The sequence below is a fragment of the Corvus hawaiiensis genome, chromosome 1 (assembly GCF_020740725.1).
Source record: "Corvus hawaiiensis isolate bCorHaw1 chromosome 1, bCorHaw1.pri.cur, whole genome shotgun sequence".
In the NCBI taxonomy this organism is placed as follows: Eukaryota; Metazoa; Chordata; class Aves; order Passeriformes; family Corvidae; genus Corvus; species Corvus hawaiiensis.
This window is the reverse complement of record NC_063213.1, coordinates 72,940,386-72,965,356: the sequence shown is the minus strand read 5'-3', so window position 1 is coordinate 72,965,356 and position 24,971 is coordinate 72,940,386. Positions and strand designations below refer to the sequence as shown.

At 38.9% G+C, this 24,971-nt stretch overlaps 1 protein-coding gene across 2 annotated transcripts in view; it reads right to left on the bottom strand.

The window, feature by feature from the left end:
- Nucleotides 1-24,971, bottom strand: part of DROSHA (drosha ribonuclease III) — a 74,858-nt gene that overhangs the window by 3,755 nt on the left and 46,132 nt on the right. For both annotated transcript variants that reach the window (XM_048310989.1, XM_048311000.1), the window contains 12 exons: nucleotides 23,829-23,888; nucleotides 21,798-21,897; nucleotides 19,193-19,295; nucleotides 16,132-16,202; nucleotides 15,014-15,058; nucleotides 12,080-12,237; nucleotides 10,383-10,488; nucleotides 6,696-6,837; nucleotides 5,643-5,725; nucleotides 5,426-5,529; nucleotides 3,350-3,442; nucleotides 2,528-2,574 (listed from right to left, as the gene is read on the bottom strand). In XM_048310989.1, coding sequence (XP_048166946.1) covers nucleotides 2,528-2,574; nucleotides 3,350-3,442; nucleotides 5,426-5,529; nucleotides 5,643-5,725; nucleotides 6,696-6,837; nucleotides 10,383-10,488; nucleotides 12,080-12,237; nucleotides 15,014-15,058; nucleotides 16,132-16,202; nucleotides 19,193-19,295; nucleotides 21,798-21,897; nucleotides 23,829-23,888 — 1,112 coding nt within the window. The remainder of the gene's footprint in view (nucleotides 1-2,527; nucleotides 2,575-3,349; nucleotides 3,443-5,425; nucleotides 5,530-5,642; nucleotides 5,726-6,695; nucleotides 6,838-10,382; nucleotides 10,489-12,079; nucleotides 12,238-15,013; nucleotides 15,059-16,131; nucleotides 16,203-19,192; nucleotides 19,296-21,797; nucleotides 21,898-23,828; nucleotides 23,889-24,971) is intronic.

Here is a 24,971-nt window from a genome sequence, read left to right as displayed (position 1 = left end):
GTTCTCACTCCAGAGAGTGTGAGCCACTGGTTTCAAGCATTGTACAGATGTTTCCATTATTTTTATTATTGTTTTAGACCATGCAGAATTGACTATATGCCCCACATTATGGCAGGGATCCTAATGGGAAAGTGATAGTGTAGCAAGATGGAATGCAGTAAAATCTGTTCCTGAAAAAGTTAACGCTTGGCTATGTACCAGAAGACAGCCTTAGCATAGTCTGAGAGCATGGATGAGTGAAGACTGCTTAAAACAGACCGGACAAGTCTGAGGTGATGAAGAAATAGCTGGGGAGATGGATGCTTCTGCTTTCAAGCATTTGTCCATTGGCTGATATGCAGGTACACATTAGAACTGAGACTATAAAAACAGCTTATATAATTGAACAGAATTTCTCTCACTTTAGCACACTGCTCACAGAATGTGATGTTTTCTGCATGACCAGGGTGCTGACATTCACACGAATTTGTGCTGTGGAGACCTGCACCCTTCATCCAGTCAGAAAGCAAAGGGGTGTAGAGTATGTGACAGGCTGCAGTTGGTGGTAAATCCTGCTGGGATCACACAGAGCTCTGGGATCACCACTGGCTCCCTACCCAGTCTGAGATGAATGCAAAAGGTTACTACACTGACCTTTAAAGCCATAAACAAATTTGGTAGATGTTTTGGCAAAGGGCCGCTCTCTCTCTCACTGGCTATTGAGAGAGAATTCAGCTGAGGCTTCTCAGGGAGGAGTACCTTGGCACCAAGCTTTTTCCTCCTTTTTCTGGGTCCCAGGCAGCATGGATTCTCAGCTAGAGAATATGGTGCAGACGCCACATAAACTGCAGGAGTTTGTGGTAGAGCAGAATAACTTTCTACTGCTTTGTTTTATTGGCCAGTGAAATTTGTGCCCTTTATTATATACACTACAGGAATAAAAGGTTTATTCATCAGTTATTTACAACTTGGGCATAGGAGACTATATTTATTTAAACCAGAAAGCAATCTAAACAAAATTGGTTTTAAATTGCTGTTGTTTTCAAAAACACTAGTGCTTTGTTTAATGGAGTTCTGGGATATTTTCTTGCTCATGTGCCCCATAAAACGAAAATCAGATTTTCAGCACTGTGCCTGTAACATGATTCTTTAAGAGCTCAGCTCAGTAGCAACCTGCTCTAATATGTTTAGTATGGTAAGAAGGAAATTCATGTAATAAATTCATCATTGCTATCATATAAATAGGTATCTGAAAACTACTTTCACTTGAAGTTAACTACTTATGCATTAAAAAAACCCAACAAACAAACCAACCAAACCAAGCAACTCCACAACCATATACGTAATAGAACAGGGGCCCTTAAGGGTTGTGTAACCTCCATCCCCAAAGATAATCAAAACTTGACCGGCAAGGCACAGAGAAACTAACTTGAAAGTTGCCTCTGTTTTGAAGGGCAGCCGGAGCACAGACTTCTAGAGGTCTATGGTATTTAAACAAATATGTATGTCAGAAGAGAGCTGTGAAGTCCTTGGATTGATAGGCCACGAAACTCACAGCTCTCTTGAGTGGTGATACTGTCACAAGAAAATTCACTCAAAGAAAACTTCAGTAACATCTTGCAGATACTCAGCAGAGAAGGAAAGTTACATTTTTCTACTTGTCAAATTTACTGGTGGTGAGAAGTATATGCTTAGCAGATGGATATAAAAACATATCTGAACTACAGAGATTCATTGCCTTCTGAAATTTTTAAGCTCTTGAATTTCCAGATGCAGAGATAACACATTAAAAAACCTTTGACATCTGAGGAACTGCATATGTTTCCTTTGAATGAAATGCAAAAAATTGAGTTTCCATGTTCTTCTCAACAGAGAATTTCTGCTGCACAAAATGCTTGTAATCTGTTTGCTTACAGGTCACCCACACCTGGCACTTTAACCCAACTGACCAAAGTTATTTCATATAAGAAGCTTGCCCACAATCATTCTTATCTGAGACTACATTTCAATGAAGGACAGCTCCCATGCTGGCCATGTAGCACATAATTTAGAGAGATGTATACACAGATCCCTGGATCTGCAGCTGATATTAGCCCTTCTTGACAGATAAATATCTATTTAAATTGTTGGGGATCTGTTTATTAGATTTTAACCTAGTCCACTGGTAATCTAAGATCAAATTTTATTTTCTAAGGTCGCATTTTGCTCCTCTCCTCAATTAAAGGGTGAGACAACCAGAGCATCAGTCTCACCCCACTGCATACTTAAGCATGGAAAACCTCAATGAAATTTTATTGCACAGGGTTCCCTGGAAGTTGCATCCTCTGTAGCTGATCAACTCCCTTTAACAAATACCTGTTCGGATCATATTAACTTCAACTGCTAAAAAAGAGTCTTGAAGCTACTAAGAGGAAAACCTGCTGCTTAGAAGCTGACAGCACTTAGCATATGTGTTCTGCTCAGAACTTATCCCCCACAAAACCTGCACCTTGCCTCACTAAAGTACAAGGAAATAAAGTACGAATTCTCTGTTGCCCAAATATCTTACATTTTTCAAGTGCGTCCATTGCAGCTCCCATTTCTGCTTGCTGAATACTGTGAAAGCCAAACAAGAACATGTTACATGAGATCTAAACTAAATAGAATAAACTAAAGTTTCTGACAAAGTGGAGCACTAGTTAGTCTTTCGTAATGAAACTTTTTGGATAACCAGCAGCTAGTAATTCCCAGAGTGCATGATATATCAGCCTTTCCATAAATATGTGAGCAATAGTACTACAGCTCCAGTAGAATATTTTTTAACTTAGATCAATAACAAAATATTCCAGTCCATTCTTCACTAAAGCATTGGCTTTTACTTGAGAGAAAAAAAGGAACAAAATCACAGATATGTGAATGCTAAAAAAGCAATATTTTTATAACCACCACCAGATTTGGTAGCATAAAATGAGGCTTTTGGGGCTCATAGCTGAAGTCTTTGAACCCTTAGAACCATTCCAAAATGCCTAGACGAAGTAACCTCAGAAAAAAAAATCCCTAACAGTGTGGCACTCAACTTGCCAGTGTAAATTGCACAGTAATCCAGGAGCAAATCCCAAAATAAAGACACTATTTCCTGGAAGCTGTTCTGCATTTTCTAGTCTGAGGGTCACAAATAGCTAGCCACCTTGAAGGCAAGGTCCCCAAAAAAACCTTAAGATCCAAAATTATGCTGACATTGAACCCTTCAAGTATTCCTAAAGCAGAAAAGTTTGAAGAAGGCTCTACAGTTTTCCTTTTCTAAGGCAAGCCATACAGCTGTCTATCTCCATGTCTAGTCATTTTGGACACCACCACACTCTTACACCATGTGATTAATTTTTTACTGTACCTTGGCCCTTTACCACATCCTATTCTTTCCCCTTTGAAGTAAACAGCTACTGTGTATGTCCTGGCATGAGAAGGTCCCACTGTCTGCAAGGTCCTGAAAGAAGAAATATTTTATTCAGGCAGGGAGCATTAAAACACAGAATCTGTTTGTTGCACATAGATCACCAAGCTTTCAGTCTGGTCAATACATATAGTGCAATTAATGCAAAACATAGAGAAAGGGTTGAAGGGTCTGTATAGACCACATTAACCCAGAGATTACCAGAACAGTATTTTTATCGACCACATTTATTCCTCCAGGCTCACTCAGGAGCACCACATGAAAATTAAAACTTTATTTAACCTATAAGCAAAAATGCAACCTATAACATGAAGTGTTCAAACACTGTGAAAACACTTGTAATAAAGTAATAAATTATGCATAGCTGTGCAATTGCAAATAAATACACCCATACAATTATGTGTGCATTGAAAGTTTAGTCCCTGAGAGTTTTGCAGGTAGCAAGGTTTCATAAGGACATTGTATTAGACACAGTAGTTCTCTACACTGAATTATCACAGTACAAAGAAATTTTCCATCAGCTTTGAAAAGTTAGTTTGTCACAAAACAAACTTTCCATTTGACCTAAAGTCTAGGACATACATCAACAACCATCTAAAAGGGAAAAAGTAATTCCCTAGATGTGCAAGGAATTGCTTCTTTTGCAGTTTCTTACAGCTATCCCAAATCTCTCCCCACTTTCAGATCAAGTTATGTCTGCTACCTTGTTTCTTTTTAGAAGGAGCACGAATTTCACATCAATTTTTAAAGTATCTAACTAAAGTACTCCCTCTGTGCACTGTGACAAGAGCAAATAAAACCCACCCTAAATTTAAAAGCAATAGTACTGACTGCACTGAAATAGATAACCCCAAGAAAAGGAATTTAACAAGATAATACGAAGATAACAGTGTATTACTAGGTCTGAGCTGTACTATAAAAATCAATTTATCATCACAGCAAAACAAAACAAACATTTGCTACTTGATACTAAGTGGTTTTTACAAAAATGAGGAATTGTTTTTATTGTGTTCATCCCCCTCACTCAACCTTCACACAGAGACACAGAGGAGTTAGACCTGCAGAGCACCGGCTGCAGTGTTAAAGGGATGGCACTTCTGGAATGCAATGTGTGTCTCTGTCACTGAGCTGCTACACTGCATTGGAAACCTTACATCAGTACCCATGACAAACACACTGACACTTTCATTCTTCATACCTTTTTGATATAATAATCCCAACAACACAAGCCTTGAACTTTCACAGCTTTATCTCCTCTTTTGGGGGCTAACATTGCACCCTTTCCTACATTACTGAATGGATATAGATGCAATATACAGCTTAAGGTTTATTATTTATTATCTCTTTGAAGCACCTACTACACTATTTAGCAACTGAAAGCGAAAAGGGAAATCTATCCATCCAACTTCAGGTATCCAACTGAGGTGTACAAGTTAAAAGGTTCACTGCCCTGAGCTATTTGTCATTGTAAAGGGGAACATTTGTGAGCTGAACTGCACAATAAAAATGTCCAAAACTTGTGCTGCCCTTCAGTGCCTGACTGTGCATGAGAAACAGTGCCTACAATTGGGTGGTGTAACACAAGGGACTTTTATGTTCGCATAATAATGTCAAGAAACTCCATCTGTTACTAAGAATAGAATGGAGATATCTTGATCTCATAAAAAAACAGCTATTTGTTTAACTCATTTCATTTAATACTGCCATTCCTTACATTAAAAGAAAAACAAATATAAAATTACGCCAATTAAATACTCCACTCCAAAATAAAACCTGTATTTTTCCCTTACAAAGGTAAAACGCTTATTTACTCTTCCTTGTAATGGCTTAAAACACCTAAGCCTTACAAAACACTGGTTTCAGTATTTTCCAACTTCAGACAAAGAGAGACTAGAGGGCTTGGATAACGACAATAAAAACAAAGGATGGGAAAAACGTAGGGTGAGTGATCACATCTGGCTCCATGTACCAGGAAGATTTATAATTAGCTGGTATCTGTAACATGCCTGTTCTTACTTGTAAAGAGGAATGTCCGGCTCTTTTCCTTCTGTCCTGAGAGTCAAGCAGCACTGCTGAAGCTGAGATTTAGGATCATTCCAATCTTGATTTAAAATAAACTCCTGTAGGAAGTCCACAAAGATGCTTTTATGATTGAGAGATTGCAGTAAGAGTCTCAAATGCAACAATATGTTAAAACACAGTGCCAGGAAAGTAGGAAACTGACTGATCTTACCTTTAGCCGTGGAAAAAAGCAAACATTCATGAACGTGTGAACGTATTCCAAATCTTTATCAATGTACAGGGCAGCAATAAAGGCTGTGGGGGAAAAAAGGTACTGTCACTCATCCAAGGAGAACATTATTGGCTTGCACTTCTAGAAACAAGTATCTCTGAGTACTTTAAAGCCATATTCGATTACATTTCAGAGCAGTGATCTGGTGAGGGTATTATCCTGCATACTCAGGAGAAAAAAAATCAAGTTGACCAAGAGATTAAGTGATTTACCCAAATCCACCCAGTCATTTCAGGTGCTAGAAAAAACACTCTGCTCCTAATCTCACATTTTAACCAGGAGACCATGAATACTTACAGATAAATCACTACTGGGTATCATAAAATAATTTAGATATAAATCACTCCTGTTTGTGTGCTATTTCCATTTGCTTACAGGATTTTGCAAAACCCCAGTGGTCAGAATGGCTTGCAAAATACATCAAAATACACAAGATAGGGATAAACTTTTCTGCAGAATATTTATCACTGTTTCCACTTTCTTTGGAAAGAAGGTAGCACAAACTTCCAAAAATGGACTAAAAATAATTTCATTTCCATGTAGCCTTCCCTCTTCTGGAGTGACCATTTTAAAGCCTCCCAAAATGCAGACAAATTACCCACAGAAATATTCACCTGCTGAAGGAACTACTCTGTCTTCCAACAGTGTCAAGAACATATTAATTAAATACTGAAACTGCTGTTAGATAGCTCAACTCAGAGTATAAGCTTTAACTTTGAAGACATGCTTTTGACCTGGTCATCATGACCCCTCAATTTCCAAGCCTTCAACTTTCTATCTGCAATTATGCCTCCTTCATGCTTTCATACAAACTTCAAAAATCTAGGCTAGTCTTCAAAAACCTGGCTTTTCAGAGGTATAGGCATAATTCATTTAGAAACCTGAACATACATTTTTAATAGTGATTTAGGGGATTTCTAATGGCTTTCTTAAACAAGCCCCAAGGAAAAGGAAGTCATTAAGTACTAAGTTATTATAACCAAATTAACTCACATTCCAAGAGATCAGCCAAAGTCTTAGTTCGAAGAGTTACAGGTCTTTTAGTCTTGTCATTAGTGATGGCAAACTCTTGCATACCCAGCTCTTCTGCCACCTTGGCCTGTGTCCTGTTGTTCACCAAAGAACTTCTCAACAGCTGCAAAAGAAAGAAGTTCCATTCCATAGTAACAATTATCAATAACAAACTACAAACTGTAGGAGAGCTGGGGAGAAAAATTACTTTTATCCTTGAGGTTTCTCACTTCTCTCAGTTTACTGACATTTTGTTTCAGGACATCTGAAGTGATTTATATAAACACACACTCTGTCATTCTTTCTTCTGGTGATTTTTCTTTTTGTTTCAATTCTTCTCACCAGTCTTTACTTATTCTATGGACACATTACTTCTGAATATATGTGTCATGCATGTAAAATGCTGGTTTGTAGCTTCTTTGCCAGAACGTACCATCTCTTCACGAGTCTTGTACTTTCTCAGCTAGTCTGCAGTTTTCTCGTTTAAGTAATACACAGGTGCATATATTTTCCCATGTAAAGTATAAATAAACCATATCCTGGAGTCTATGGAACAGTCCCCAGTATCCACCAAATAATAAATAAATAGGTGGTGACTAAAACAAATATACATTGAATCAAGATAATTCATTGTTTCAGAGCTAGCAGATGAGGAAGCTGCTCCATTCCTTTGGCCAGAGAAAAAAATACTCAGTAGGACAGCCTGTATGTACTATGTGCTCTGCTAGAAGGCAGCACAGCTGAGCCAATGCATCCCCGACAAGGATCTGCCCTAACATGTTCCTTATATGACAGTGTGTCCCCCAAAATACTTAACCTTGGCTCCAGGCATATTACTAAAACATAGAGCTCTACCAAAGATATAATCCCACACAGCTTAAAGGAGTATTTGGAATTCTAGGGGGAATTTCTGAACCTTTGGCAAGGTCAGCTTTTTTCCTGTTTGCGTTTTTGCTTTAAATGGAACAGCATTAAAGAAGTTAGAGCTACTATAGGAGGTAAGAGTGAGAAGTAAAGAATGTCTCTTTTTTCCCCTGTTTATGTGCAATCTAGAGTTGAGACGCTGCACACACATTTTCTTCTCTCTTTGTCTTCCATATCACATCTGCTCAGCTTATTAGATCCAAGTTATATGCTACATGGCCCCAGCATGTCAACTGAGCTTATGAAAAATCAAGATTTATTTGCTGCACTTGATACTTCATCTCTCACAACAGATAAATAAAGAACAGTATGTTCATAATTTGTTTGTCAAAGATGCATGAAGCAGATACTCACAACCTGATCTTCATAAACTAGGCAGACTGCAGATAGCATTATTACCTGCCTCCCCTCCATAACCTTTGCCTAAACCCATTTTCTACTTGTTCCTTTTCAAAATTCTTTGAAGTCCTTAAGATAAATAAACTATACTTTCCCCAACAATATCCTAAGTACCCTAAGTACAGTACCCTAATATGTGACCTATGAGACAGAACTGCAGTGTCCCATGACAAAAATCTGCTCCTTGTAATGGAAGAAGGAGGATTTCTTCTGTTGTGTTTGCAGACCATTTATTTTGATGGGATCCATAATCAGGATTAGTAGTATCATAAAACAAAGAGCAACATATACACCACCCAGTGAATTACAGATGGAAAAAAAAACCCCAGCTATCCTTTTAGCACTGTGGTTATCAACTTGCTCTCTACAAGTGTGATCTGGCAAGAAATTAAGTTCCCATTAATGATACAGAGAAGACACAGCCCCTGTGCCTTTCCAGCAGCTTTTTTAGAGTTAGTCTCTACTCTGGTAACACACAGCCTGCATCACTGCAGACGCTGTGACACATGATATGCTCAACTGGAGCTTGACTCTAATTACAAAGCAGTTTTTCTTCTGATTCTTCCATCTTCACCCAACATACTACTACTCATGACTGTACCAGAAGAATGTATCCATAATCCGGTACTGGAGAAGCCGTATCTTCTAACATCCAACAAAATGTCAATTTCCTTTTTGGAACATTATTTATCTATCTCCAAGTATGTAGATGAGACTATGTGCTCCTTTCTTTTTCTTAAATACAGTTAATTTGCAGACATCTCTCCACAAGCAATCACTCCACACTGGGAAGCCACTGCCTTGCCAGTCAAGTGGAATCCTTGACCAAAATTGCCCTCAACACACCAGACACCATTTAGTTGATGTTCTACTATTACTTCAAATTTAAGTATGTTCCCAGATGACATGAGACAGAGCTTAGTGTTTTTGCTGTTTCTCTTCAGATTCCACTTTATCAGTCTCCTTTCTCACATGTCTCATTTCATTTGTCCTCAAATTTAAAAACATTTTAAGATAATTTTTTTTTCTCTACATGTACATCTCCAGAGTCCAAATTTTATTTTGGGCATTGCCTACTTCTTCGTACCTTTAAATGTTTTCAGCATCCACTCCACTCGAGCTTTGCAGTTTTGCCTGAAAACTGAAGTGTGCAACTAGTACTTTCCAACTCACTAATCATTACATTAAGCACCACAAAGACATTCTAATCATTGTTCTGAGTATTTATACCCATTAACAGCAACATTTCATATCCTCCTGGCCAAACAGTTCTTGCAAGAGTTATCTTTTAACACCATGGATGGCTACATTCTTAGAAGTCATGTAGAAAGCAAAAAAACCCCACCAGGCTTTATCTCCTGTCTCCTGAATTGTGCAGAAGAATCCATACAAATGCAACTGAGACTTAAGAAATGGTGAAGAAAAATTCAAGTTACTTTTAGTCACAGCATGTACTTTTTTTTCTTGTAAAAAGCTTTAACCCAAAAGTTTTAAGAATCATGTTCTTGATAACACATTGCCTGCTACAGACTTAGCATTGCCATCCCTTTATTAATCTGAGGAAACCACTCTAAAATTAGGCTGCTTCCTAACTTTAACTAGAAAACTCGACTCACATTCCTGATACACGTATTGCTTCGTTGTTCAAGTAAACTAAAACAATTTAGTAAGCCCAAGAAAATTTGTTACTTGCAAACAAAGCCACAACTGTCCAGATGCAGGAATAAATGAATCAATCAGGAAAAAACTACATATACTACCATGCTGTGTTTAAACTACTGTAAATTGGTGAAAGATCCCCAAATTGAGTTGTGCAAAGTCCAGGTAAGAGAGGCTAAAGGGCTACAGCAATTAAGAGATGACTATAACTACAGTAAAGCTAAATTCAAAAGCTACCATAGGAGCTCCAGATAGAAGACAAGAGGAAAACCAGAACAGAATAAATTGTAAAAACTTTTTATCAGTATGTATAACTCTGCCTGTATGCAAGTTCAACAGACTAGAAGTCAGGAATAAAAAAAAGTCACGTGATACATCTATTTAAATAAATTAAGACACCCATCTTTAAACAAGAACTAGTCTTAGCCCTCCATTTCATCGCTGACATCTTTAAAATTTTGATCCTTTTCACAGACTGAACAGAAATTATTGCAGTGGGCTCATAAATCACCATTTTCTATTCATTGCAGTGCTCATGACTTAAAATTAACAAAGCCTTATTAAGAGCAGTGGTTGCTGAGGCTTCTTTTATTAATCAAACTCAGAATAATTCACTAGCTGTTCCGATAATTTCAGTCTCCATCCCACTCTTGCCCTTATGGAGAATATGATTGATGGCAGTCTCACCGTTAAGTGCCCCTCATGATGATCGGGGAAATGTATGAATAAATACTCTGTGGCTACCAACTGCATTATGGAGTCACCTAGGAATTCCATCCTCTGGTTGTGGCCTCTGAAAAATGAGACATCAATGCAGCAAAATCAATAAGCACTCAGTGAGGAAAAAACCAAAACCAGCATGCACACACAAATTAAAAGGAAGAGTGATCTGAAAGTGAGCCTTGCTCATTTCCAAACACATTTAAGACAATTTTTCAGTGTTAATCAGGTGAGATGAAAACACAGCTCATTACTGTAGTAACACCAACTTACAGGCAAAAAGCAAATCGGGATAGCTACAAATAAATGCAATCATTAGATCACAGATCACAGACTAAATGAAGAAGAGCAGTTGACATCACATCTGTAATGGGACAAATCTCAAACTTGTTTTAAGAAAGTGAGCTAATGAACACAAGGACTTCAATAGAGGAAAATGTCTGCCCATTCACAAGAAAGAAAAGGATCAGGGTTTAAACTCATACAAGATCCTGGAGAGGGTAACCACTGATACGAAGTTTAACAAGGGCAAGTGCCAGATTCTCTATCCGGGACAAGGCAACCCAGGTTGTGTGTACAGAGTGGGGAATGAGAGGCTGGAGAGAAGCACTGTGGAAATGGACCTGGAGGTCCTGGTTGATGGCAAGCTGAACATGGGTCAGCAGTGCCCTGGCAGCCAGGAGGGGCAGCCCTGTCCTGGGGGTGCATCAGGCACAGCATCACCAGCTGGGCAAGGCAGGGGATTGTCCTGCTCTGCTCTGCACTGGGGTGGCCTTGCCTTGAGGCCTGGGGGCAGCTTTGGGTGTCACAATATAAAGATGACTTTAAGCTCTTAGAGAGTGTCCAAAGGCGGGCAACGGCGATGGTGAAAGGTCTGGAGGGGAAACCGTACAAGGAGCAGCTGAGGTTACTTGGTCTGATCAGCCTGGAGGAGACTGAGGGGAGACCTCATTGCAGAGGGAAGTGGAGAGGCAGGTACCAATCTCTTCACTTTCATAATCAGAGAAAGGGCTCAAGGAAACAGCAAGAAGCTGAGTCAGGGGAGGTTTAGGTTAGATATTAGGAAGAAGTTTTTCACCCAGAGGGTGGTTTAACACTGGAAAGGCTCCCCAGGGAAGTGGTCACAGCACCAAGCCTGTCTGAGTTCAGAAAGTGTGTGGACAACACTCTCAGGAACATGGTGTGATTCCTGGGGTGTCCTGTGCAGGGTCAGGAGTTGGACTTGACGATCTTGATGGGTCCCTTCCAACTTGGCATATTCTGTAATACTGTTTCCTTGAAAATAGGGCCTGGCAACTTTGCAAGCAACAGAACACAAGGGCTGTGCTTGGACCAAAGAGTGTAATTTTACTTCTTTTCTCTGCCCAAATGTACCTCCCAGGTATGTTTTGCTACTGTCTCAGGAGTGATGTAGAAATATCAGTGATGCAGAAAGTTCAAAATAAACAGGATAGGTCTCCAACACCTTCTACAGTCTTTCCCAAGGTATTTGCTACTTCCTACTGCCAGAGGTGGCATACCGAGGCAGGCAGGCTTGTGAACACAGCTGCTCTATTCTCTTCCAGGAAACAGATGTAATCTAGCTTGTTTACAAACAAGGCAATCTGGAATGCTCTAACAGGACAGCCAACAGAGCTACATGAGGACTCTTGCTATGTACTCACAGAGTCAAATGGTTAAAGCCCACTGTTCTCAGAGTGAACGCACGTGCTAGAAGCCGAACATGAGTAAAGATGACTCCAATTGCCTCCTCAAACTCCGTAAGCTTTTGAAGAACTGGAGAGGTCTCAATGAGTTGCCTGTCAGTATTGGACTCCTGCAGCTGCAAGAAAAATGAAGTGCAAGTAATGACCAACTCAGACTGCTGCAGAAATTTTCAGAGAAAAGCAAGCCATCTCTAAATCAAGAGCAAAGAATACAATTAACAAGTTCTGTGGACAGCTGAACTGAGAAAACCAAGTTTCCTCTGCCTTTTGGTCTTGGATAATTACCACTCAAAGAAGAGATGAGCTCTGATGTATGCTTTTTTAACAGCTGAGGCATTTAAACAGATCACTTACATGTCTCTAGATGTGGATAGCATATAATACAAACTTTCACAAAACATGTACAATTGTGCATTTCTGCATTTTCTAACATTATCATATTGTTTGCAACTGAGCAACAGACTCAAAAATTATTGGAATAGGGCTGGCAGACTGACAGCATGTCAAGATGAGACAAAACCCAAATCAATTTCTCCCACTTTCCTTCAGCATCAAAAATAAAAAAAAAGCACTTTGTATATGAAATTCAAAAGGGCACACTAACACAAGAAAATTAAAATTATTGCTTTGGGTCAGTATCTTTTCTTATCAGTTTCTTGTCTGATGTCCTTGATGTGGTGACACTGTTAAATGCCTTTGTGGAGCTGGGAAATGGCTTAAGCATTTCCTCCAGCCATTCTGAGCATCTCTTTGGTATAGCAATGACTTAGAGGAGGAATTATCCAGAAGAAGATGCCTAAAAGAAAAGTAAGAATAGCCACAGCTTTTTAAACTGGCATTGAGATAATTTCTGGTTTGTTGTCTGCCCCTTTTCTATTAGTTGATTACATTCAATTTGTCTTTTTTCTGTACTGAGCCTTCAGTTCCATTTTCATAGAGCTACAATACCCTTGCACCAAAATCCCACACTTGCGTGGTATTCGTCATTTTGGAGTTCAGCTGCATGTAGAGCTGAGACTGCTTTTTGCTTCCTTGTGCACAGCCCTTTCTATTTACCTACACAGAATTTCTTCTGCTTTTTTAAACTCCACAGTGAGTCACCCTTGTGTTCTCACAACCAGAATGCAATTCTTCAGTCTCCTGTTGTCCCTGCTACCTGGAACAATTTGGTATTGTCAACAAACTGCCACCTCACTGCTCATCCTCTTCCCTAGGCTGTCAATGAGAACAGCCTGTACTTTAGCAAAGATCCCGAGGGAAATCTGCCAGTGATCACCATTCCTTGCAAGATGTGGTCATTTCACTCCTATCCTCCATTTCTTATATTTCAGCCATTCCTTTAAATCTTGTAGGGACTGACAGTTCTTACTGGAGTTACTTATTTTTTACTGCTTATTAAGAAAAAGACAAAAATTTTAAAAGCCTTTCCTCACTGTCTTTTCAACAGCCTCTCAGGAAACCCAGCAGACAGTATCATCTGCATTATCACATACTTTTTTGTCTCCTGAAATTTCCTATTCGTTTGTAAGGCAGGAGTCTTTACCTGTTGACTCTTTCTAAAGAGTCCATATGTATCCAGATGACCACTAATTATTTTTTCAGAACCATTTCTACAGACTTGGCTACTGACAAATACACAGAGCTAAAGGTTTGTAACTCTGTTATCTTACTCAGAGATTTTTTTTATTAATTGGGATGTCATTTGGTATATTGTTCCAGTGACTTTTAGTAATTTTTAAAATGCCATTTTTCAGGCTAGCTGTGCCCAAAGGCCAGCCTGAGCTGCCTGTGTTTCACCTACTGGCAAAACCACCTAGGATGGTTTTGGGGTATGGAAGAGAGTAATTTTCATCACACAAGTTAAGGTAGTAGTAAGAAATTGTAAGTTTCATACACTGACTGTTGCTAATCTCTAAGCAGAGTGGAAGTCATCTTTGTGAAAGCAGAGATGAAAAGGTTAAAATAAAGTAAGAGAAAAGAAAGAAATTCAGAATAAGAACAATCTTCTTTGGAGCTTGTGCCACCATGCAGCATAGCTGGTGCTGAATCTCAAAAGCTTATCTTCCTATTAAGACCTTTTGTATTTACACTTAGAGGGATGTGATTGTAAAAATTCTTCACATGCACTGATTTGTTGCTGAAGATTTGGTTATGCACTCACTGCTGTTTTTGAAGCACTCCTGCTTGCACTGAAGACAAGGAGCTACAGTGCAGAGAGGCTCTGCAACTTGCTCTACGTCTGCCCCAGAATTCAGTCAGGGAGAATGGATTGGGAAATCAATCTCCCAACTTCTAGCCTCATAAACTGACAACTTGTGAATTTGTATCCTTTGATACAGGAGGTATACATTAGCCTTCAGACACCTTCATAATTTTAATGTTTATGTGGTATTAAAAATTACTGGAATCACTGAAACAACCACACTACCATTGCACGGGCATGCACACACACAATCAAAACGGAATCAAATCAAAACTCTTACGGCATTCAATTAATGTGCCTTCCTACTATTAAGGTTTCAGCCCCAATTCCACGTTAAGAAAATATGTACATAGATTGTTTTTGCACCTTTTTCTCCCAGCTTAGAGAAGATGACCAAGAAGCTGTCAAAATGTTACCTCTCATTGGATTTATTGTATAGGCACAGTTATATAACATACATGAGCCAAGGAAAGGTGAATGACTAATTCTCAGAGAGGCAGAAACTCACTACTTCTTTAAAAAAACCAAACAAACAAATCACAAACCAAACACAAAGGAAAACATACATATATTCCTTTGGTTAGTCTTTAGCACAATTTCTGAGATGTCACCACAATAGAAACCTATGGAAAAGCATCCCTGAAAATAAAACAGAACTGTGAAATTTATTACAGAAAGGGATCACTTACTTGGAGTGGATGTAGTGGATAATTAAGCCATACATCCCGCAGGTCCTGCAAACATTGAGAGATGCTTTTAATGCTCAAGGGAGTCATTTAACAAATTCCACAGTACTAAATAAAATGTCATTACTTGAAATACAACTATTTCAGATGCTGACTCTGCTTATTGCAAATTCAATAGTGCTGGCAAACTAATTTTTAAAATCGTGTCTTTGCTGTTCAAACTGCCTGTAGTTCTCCCAATTAGCTTGTGTCAAAGAGGTGGAAAAATCCTTGAACCACGTAAGTGGTTAAAGAATAAAAAGATTTGCTTAAGCCTCAGGACTAACTTTATTTGCAAGTACTCCTCAGTAGCAAGTTTGACTTCTCCAAAGGCAAGGACTGAAAAAGAAAAAAAAAAACCCACTTATTTTCTTCTGTTTCATAAAGGCTTCCTTCACTACAGCCACCGAGCAGCAAATAAACACTGAGTTACAATAGGCTTTCAACACTTCTATTTCTAAAAAGTTTTGTTATTTCAGAGACTCAGAGGAAGGAAAATACTACAGAATTCATCCTCTCACCACTGTCATGTGTGCTGTCTCAGCAGTGGGTACTTCCCTTCACCTTTATACAGCACATGTTGTAACCAACAGCCACCTGAGATACAGCCTGATCCATTCCTGCACACTGCAGTTGTGCAATTGGGTAAATGCTGAATGAAGCGCCCTCCTTTTTATTCCCAAATATATGTTTAAAGCTTTTAGAGTAGCATGATTTAACTGATAAAACAGGAGTAGTTGCTCTACATGTGCATCATTCCCTCAGAGCCTGATGCCTGGACCTGCAGTACCATTTCTGTTTTCAGAGCAGCACTTTGAATTGAAGCTGTCAGGTTTCCCACGCCACCCACCCTTCCCTACCTAAGCCAAGCAACCCACAGCACACCTGAGAAAACACCGTGTTTGCCTGAATCAGTACAGCTTGCTGTCCTAATTCAGCTTGCTGTCCTAGTTCAATTCAGGAACTACATACAACAGGTATAGTATTTCTGTCCATCTGTGATCCTTAAGTAAAACAAGGGAAAAGAAAGAATATCAAGTTGTTTTTGAACTGGAAATCAAATCATGTAAGTACATGAATACCTTTTCATTGAAGAGCAAACGTCCAAATAATTGTTTTGCTTCTTCTAGGCTTCCCTCTAGATAAACAGCTCCTACATGAGGGGACCAATATGTCAAAGGTCAATATGCAATTAGTACTTAGAAAATTACTAAGCACAGGACAGTCAAAGATCTTGGACTTCTTCATCTCCAACACACTCATTTTTAAAAGCATGCTTTCTGTAGCAACACCTATTTTTTGAGAAATTTAAAGCACATTAAACACCAACATAAATCAACAACCATAAAATGCAAAGAAAAACCTGAAATAATTATATCGGTGATAGAAAATTATACATCCAAAGAGCAAAGTTTAAACTAGCAAATTAACCTAGATGCAATGTATTTCCAAAAGTACTTTCCAGTAAAGAGCTAACTATACAATTGTGCTGGTTTCAGCAGGGGTAGAGTTAATTTTCTTCACAGTGACTAGTACAGGGCTATGTTTTCAATTTGTGCTGAACATGGGGTTGATCATACAGAGATGATTTTGTTATTCCTGAGCAGGGCTTACACAGAGCCAAGGCCTTTTCTGCCTTTCCTACTGCCACACTGGTGGGGAGACTAGGAGTGCTTGGGAGGTTGGGAGGAGACACAGCTGGGACAGGTGACCCAAACTGACCAAAGGGATATTCCAGACTGTATGACATCATACTCAGTTTATAAATCACAGGTAAGAAGGAGGAAGGGGGTGACGTTTGGAGTGATGGTGATGTCTTCCCAAGTCACCGTTATGTGTGACAGGGCCCAGCTCTCCTGGAGATGGCTGAACAGCTGCCTGCCCATGGGAAGCAGTGAAGTGATTTCTTGTTTTGCTTTGCTTGCGTGCACAGCTTTTGCTTTCCCTGTGAAACTGTCTTTATCTCAACCCCTGACTCTTCCAGCTTTTCCTCTTCCAATTCTCTCCCCAATCCCTCTAGTGGAGGAGCGAGTGAGTGGCTGCATGGGGCTTGGCTGCTGGCTGGGGAGAAGCCACAACAACAACATCTGCAGATAGGGAAACCCACGAATTACATTTCAATAACCAGCACATAATTGCCACTTATTCCATACTTCCAACAAGATTACACTCTGCATATAAACGATGTGTCAAGACTATTGCAAAGCTCAAGGTCTTCCCAGTATCACAGTAATTTATTGCCTGAACTGGAAACGGCATCTCTGCATGTCTCAGTTTCTGGAGATTATAGTATTTTCTTTTTTTAAACTGCACACACAGCCCTCACTAACCCTCTCCACATTTCCATCAGTAACAAGCTCTGCAAAACTTGTGTTAATGTATTGTATTTTTGGGTGTATCCTATATACTCTGTATCTTCACAGGCACTTCAACATTTCATCCTTTAATATGCTTTACAGAACGGCTTCTGAAAATCTCAAACTTGTTATTGTAAGCATAAAAGCAATTGGAATATACAGCTACATCAAGAACACAGAGAAAGGGAGTGCATGTTCCCACACACAGGAAGAACATGATTTGTCTTGCCTTTCCCTTCCCCTTTCCTTTTGATTCCTCACTAGGTCAACTACTTTCTTTGGAGAACAGTTTGGGGGTTTATAAGACTGATCTCACAGAGGAACGTTATGCGAGGACAGAATTTCAAACAAGTCCTAGGCAGCCTGCTCATACTTCTGTTTTTTAATTTCATCACAGTGACTTTGTGATGAAGCACAATACTTCGTAAAAGAGCCTCAAGTAGGAGTTCCAGACCCCACACATACTTTTATAGTCCCGTAACAAGCTCCCAGATTTTAGCTATAGCACTGACAAAATCTTATTGCTCAATTAACTTGCTGAACAACTTTGTATTGGAGGTTAAACAAGAAGCCTGCTCTCTCAGCAATCTCAGTGCTTGCCAAACAGTTCTCATCACTATATCCAAGACAAGCTGAAGCCTACGAACAAAGACACAGATACAGATCTAGTGTTCCTCTTCTGTTTGCTTTTTATTTTTAAATTAAAGATCAAAGCACTCATGGAAAGCAAAATAGAGTTAAAAAGAAAACTCTTATTTCTTGATAAGAGGAAATGCAATCTGGCCCAAGGCAGAATGCACAGAACTGTTGACATCTAAGCCAACTATGATCTATTTTTCAAAGCAGGACAAAATGCTTTAGGAGCTTGTATAGTACATAAAGATCTGCATCAGGTCTAAACCATTCCCATAGCTAGTAACTTGTACAGTACATTTGGATGAATATGAAGTCAAACAGGTGAGATTAAGCTTGCTTCATGTACTCAAACAAGTAAAGGTTCATAAAAATACACTATTTAAAAGAGAGCTTGTGCAGATTTAACCAATGAGATTTCTACCCTCCTGCTTGATAACTGTGGTCAGGCCCTGATTTCTTCTGCTACATAAACCTATAGACCAGTGCAGCCAGTCACTAATCAGCATCTTAGTGGCCAACAGCAAATTTGACACAATTCTCCTTCACCCTCAGCTAGAGGGTAGCTTTATTACACCAGCCATGGTATATTGCCATGCTTTTTACTTGTAAGAAAAATGCAAAGAGTAAAAGGTATTTACTTTGCAAATTCACAGAAGGCTAGCAGGGCACAGAGGAAGTAGTCTGGTGCCTCAGCTAGGAGTGCCTGGTGTACTCAGAAAGAAAGCTGCAGCTTAAAATTCAGGGCTGAGGTTGCAGGTCTGTTCAAGCACCACTGGAAGCAGTGAACCTGCTCATCTTCTGCCACGCCACGGTGACTGAACTCCTCCCGTCAGACATGGGGCAGGCATCAGGCCATGCTGGCAGAGGAGAGGTGGAGTTCTGCAGTGACATGAAATGGCTTAATCTTCAGTGTGTGGGAGCCAGGATATGGAAGATGAGATTTTCATGCTAGTACTACACACTCATTGTGTTTATACTCATGGCATATGTGCAGGAGAGAGGAAGAGACAAAGATGATGTAAGAAGCTTTACTATTGCCTGCTTGTACTAGCACTACTCAACAGGCCTGCATCTCTTCCATCACAGTCAACATGGCACACAGACCTGTACAAAGCATAACTGTCTGCACACACAAATACAAGCACTTTACCTATGAGGGCTTCAAAGCAGTTGGCCATGGCATGACGGAGATCTGACTCCCTGCAAAGGTCTGGACCATGAGCATAAAGCATGAATCGTTCTAGTTCCAGCTTCTGCAAAATATGTAGAAAGAGATAAAACCATGGCTTTAGAAGTACAAGAGTACCAGTTTAGTCACTAAAGTTCAGTTACACTGTTATCATGCAGCTACTGGGTCTGAAGGAACTATGAAGCTTTTCCCCATAGTTTCAGTTCAGACACAGGCTAAAATTAAAAAATTTCCTATGTTTATCAGCGGTAAGCAACTAGAATGTTATACCATAAAAAGCTAGAATTATCAAACCAAAATGTCAAAGGAAGCCAGATCAAAACATTACCGGTAGGTTTTAAGAATGAGTTCAAGAGAAGGTCCAAAGGCATGACAGAAAAATAGCCTGATACTGACTAGACAGTGCAATGCATTGTGTCTCTTGCTGGTAGTTTGTCCTCATGTGATTAGCCTTCAGAGATATCAAAAGGACATTCTAAGGGAGGGGAGTTAATGCTGAGGAAAAAGACCTTGCCTACAAGAAGAAGCTAAAGCAGAACAGTGAGGAATAGGAACTATGGAAGACACAGTCCACTGAACATCTGGGTTTTTCCTCTGAGACCATCAACAGGTGCCTCTGGGCACTGCAAGAGAAGGCTAATATTTTAATCTGCAGTGCCACCTAGCTTCTTTCTTCCTTTCAAAAGTGCATCATTAACATTCATCTGTTGCCTGAACTATAGTTCTGCTTGCCAGTCAGAATCTCAGGTAGTAAGTCAGATATTTTCTATAATATATGATAATTCTGCTATAGAAATGCAGGCAAGAGCTACTAGATTCTCTTTACATATTCATCTTTTTGACACAAAACCATTATTGGGATTTTTAAAAAAGAGATTTGTGCATCTTGCAAAGTTTGTATGAGAACAGGCTCTTCCCAGCTGGGTGTAAGTTTCTACTGATTAATTTCTTGTTAACTTTCAACTTCATCCTCCCAGATTTAAGAGGTAAAGCTGGAGACTAAGTTGTTTGAGGTGTATGATTTAGACATGTTTCAATTGTCAAAAAGAGTCTTCCATTTTCAATGAATGGCAGCCTGTTCACTGCTCCAGAACAGTGAATTACCACTTACAATGTTCCATCATACTTTATAATGCACAGTGAGCACTTGCTAAAGTCAACATTAGAGCAGAACATTAATTTTTTTATATAAAATTTAAACTTCTTTACTCATCATTTGATCCTCATTTATTAACAGCATTCCCCAAGCTCAAGAGATGTTGAGAAGATGAGAATTATATTAAGTAAATTGAATGCAACATGACACTGCAGGGTATGAAATCAGGAACATCATATAAGACACGAGAGGAACAAAGGGCAGGTTGGAAAATTGGGAATATACAGATATCTAATATTTACAGTTGTATCTAATATAAATACAGTTTTTAAAATATTGCAATAAAATTTTTTTAAATTTGTCCTTGTACAATGATAAAGGCTGTGAACAGCCTTGAAGAATGCATGAGCTTTCCTCATGCAGGTTTAAAAATAGTATCATGAATTCAAATGTCAGGCAATACCTTATCTGTAAACAAAGCCCCAGTATGAAATGTTTCAATCAATTCATGTAAATTACTAAAGAAAGATGTGGAAGAAAATTATTGTGTTCACTGCCTACCCTATGCCTCTCCTCAGAGATGAGCAAAAAGATGACATGTTAGAAATCCTGCAGATTTGCCAAAATCTCAAGATTGGATATGCTTGTTTAAGGCACTGTGTGATTACAGAGAGGGGAGATTAAAAGAGCAACTTGAAAACTATCAGCAGTACACAGTGGACAGTGAGTGCACATGTGTAGCATAATCAATTACAGTAAGTCTCAGACTGTTTCTTTAAAAAAAAAGGTAACAAAATCAAGAATGAGTAAGGCAATACCTATCTACTTATGAATAGAGATTTAATCAACTTTCACCAGTATCATATATAGGAATATAAAAAGCTCTGTCATTCACAGAACTAAATGAAATAAAATTCTAAGGCATCTCAATTTTTCCTATGAGATAACACAACTCTTCTCCAAAACCCTGGTTAACATACTTCTGACTACTCTGACAGTCTACAATGGACCTGAAAATGACTGCATAGTTTATGGAGCAGATAAAATTCCTCCCCCCCCCCCCCCATTTTTTCTACTTCCTGTTGCCACGTTCTCCCTAGATATTCTATCAGAAAGTCCTCTTATAAACAACCAGTTTGATTCCTTTCCTTCACTAAAGTTCTACCATCAGCTTCATTACTTGTGCAAATTAAAGGCAAGTATAGGCACACCCTCAACACAGGCTATAAACTTATTTTTATGCCTGCAAAAATCATTTTTCCCAAAAGTATGCTTTAGAGAAAACACTGAATTCTCCTTTATCTTTAAAATCTACTTTCAAACTGAAAAGGGTTCCTGCATCCCAAATCTTGAACAGAAAACACAGCAAAGAAACTGATGTTCAAAGCAAGCAGCCCCCTCAAGAAGCAGTCCAGACACTCATAGTACTCTACCCATGGATGTCAAACACAGACACATACAGAGCTGTACCTTAGCCAGCATGGCCAGGTGTTGGTTCTGTACGATGGCAGTGCGGTACGTAGCTAATCCTCCTTCCTCCAGAGTGGGAAACAGGTAGTATAAGTGGACACTGGCAAAACAAAAAGTGAATCAGATGCTGTCAGCATTTGATTAAAGATGAACCACATGCACCTCTAGAGAGCTGTGCCTTTCCCTCAGACCCTAGTGGGTAATATGGGTCCCTTGCCAAAGTGGAACTCAGCTTGAAGTAAGGTAAATATACAAACAATTCAAACAGTGCCCAATCCTATCCAACACTGGCAGCAGAGGAGGAAGAGTGCTGTTTCTCTACTGGGCAGCACATAATGTCTAAATCCCTGCCACAGCTCCCTCATCTCAGGCTTCTGTCTATCACCAGCACAAGGTTCAGCACAGCTGACACCTAGAGGATGCTGAGGAATAAAGCACAGGGGAAGCCTCAGCCTTGAGAAACTCCGTGCTGCAGGTACACAGTGCTTTCATGTCATGCAGCTGCCAACAGGATATCCATCTGTTTATACAAGTTTCTTAAAGTACTTTAACAGACGCTAATGAAAACAAAGAACAGAACAGAACTCAACAGCCTCTATTTATCAAATGTGTGAAGTCATTATACCACAAACCACAAAAAAAAAAAAGTAAAAATCACAGGCTTTAACAGCCTTTAATGGTATTTGTCATCATGCTAGCAATGTACTTCATAAAAGAGAAACAAAACAAAACAAGTAATTCACTGATCCAATCAAGATCTGACTAATGAATAAATAATTTTGGATACCTTCATATCTAACTCATGTTGAAAAAAGTTAACACAGAGAGGGTTTTTAACATTCCACAATTAAGGCACTCTCTGGCACTAATTATTATAATACTTTATTAACCCAGCATACAGGGAGGAAAATGCAAACGGATGCAAGATTATTTAAGGACAAAAACTGCTATAAAACTTAGAGGCAATCTAATCAAGCATCATAATTCACAACAGCAGACACCTGAAGTTAAGAGAGGATAAAAAAAAATCAGACTTAAATAGGTGCTTACATGCTCTATTGAACAGAAATGGAGCTCATTTTTTTTCTGAATTGAGACAAAAGTTAGCTCAGAAAGTGAACTGATGGCTGATGAACAATGACAATGAAAAATGCAAGACATTTTAATCATCAGATCTTCCATCTTATCAGCCTGTACTGTTGTATGAGAGAAAAGGCCATGAGTTTTAAGGGCAGCGGAGACCTTTATAGGCTAATAGTTTTTAATATCACATAGCTAATGGCTAGTAGAGAACAGAGATATAAAGTCAGTTTTGTTGTTCATATAACAAACTGGCTTAAAGATCAAATTAACAGTAAACAAACATACTTTTAAAAACAGTAGAACAAAGCAGCTGAAAATAGATTATAATCTTTATATTGTGCAACCTGTTTGCCTCTACTACTCAGGTAAGTAGAACAACAGAGATACCTAATTATATGCCTGTATTGCTCACTGATTTCAGAATACTCAGGCCAGAACATGAGCAATTTTTGATGAAGCATGGGGTTTTTTGATTACTTTTGAGTAAATTACATTTGTGCTTAACTATTTAAGCTGTTAGGAAAGCTACAGCCCTAATAACTGGAAATAGAAGAACTGCAACACATTCAACAGTACCCATAAATGCTTCTCCCTTGCAACTAGAGAGAAAGAACCCATGGAAACAAAATGGCATGCTAAGAAAAATATCTCTCCTTTAAAAAAAGAGTACAAAGTTCAACTTGTCTGTAGCTGAATAATCTCTAACCCAAATCAATTTAAAATAGCACTTCACGAAACAGAAATTCTAGCTTTTTATTTTGTAATCTTTCTTGTTTTATCATCATCACTGAAAAAATTTTCAAGAGAGTTGTGGGCAGGTGTGCAGGTCTAAGTATCAGGCAGGACTGCAAACATACACCGTCAAAGTAGACACTGAAAAGTTCAATAAACACAACATGATAATAATAACATACAAAGGTGAGAATTGTTGAAGAATTCCCCATTTACCTTGTTAAGAACTCCACCACAGCATCTCCCAGAAATTCTAAACGCTCATTGTGGTTAATCCTGAAAAAGGCATTTTAAAGTTCACCATAACCTAAGTAACACATGCTGGTTATTTACACAATACAATTAAAATGGAAAAAATCAGAGTTGATTGCTAATCAGATATAACAGTCATTTTTGCAGCCTCCCCCACCCTCTCTGGGTTACAATCCTTTCCAAAACAGAGTAACAAGTATGTGAATTGTGAAACTCAGGACTGACACCACCACCTTTGAAATTTCTGTATGTTCTGTTCAGAGCTATTGTCACGAGCTTCACAAAATGGGAAAAGGAAACAGGACTGCTGCCTGGCACTGAAGTCGGGTTTCTCTGTCCATCAGAGGGCACCAGGTGATTGAAAGAAACAGCCTGTCCTGAGCCTTGTCCATGAAACTAGGGAGCTCTACCTAATTAACATCAACCACCTGCAGGGCAGGACAACCCTGCAGTAGATCGCTGGTACGGCAGAGGGAGTAAGAACTTGTATTTTTCATAGCACCTTTAAATGCCTTGTTTTCTGTAATGTCCTCTGAGCTCAAAAGAAAAAAAATGGCTATACAAGCAGATGCATCCAAACATGCCATTAAATTATTAGCATCTTTTATTTCCTCTGTTTTCTTTCATTGCTGGTCGTGATTTACCTTTGTTTTGCATAAAGTTTCATTTCCTTCAGGCTGTCTGCCTGCTTATATTCAAAGGACTAAAAGGGCAAGCAGCTGAAAAAGAATGTGAGCTTGTCTTTGGATACATACAAATTTCTGCTCTATAAATCAAAGCAAGTAAGCAGCACCATTTTTGATTTCACACATGATTGTAACAGAATCAAGGCTAATGCCACAAGATTTTTTTTCTTTTTCTTTTTTTTTTACCCAGAAGATCCTTCTCAAGTGTTGGGCAGATTTTATTGTAATTTTCACTCCCCCAACAACTACATAATTAGTGTAATTTCTGAAATACTAGGCCTTTGTTATGGGCTGAAAGAATTCAAGTACCTCTGCTGTGTAAAACAATAACGTGTGAGCAAATCTACAACAACTCTGTGTAGCAACATAACTGAAAACACACACCTCTCTGAAATGGGACAGAAATTTTGTGTTATTTCAC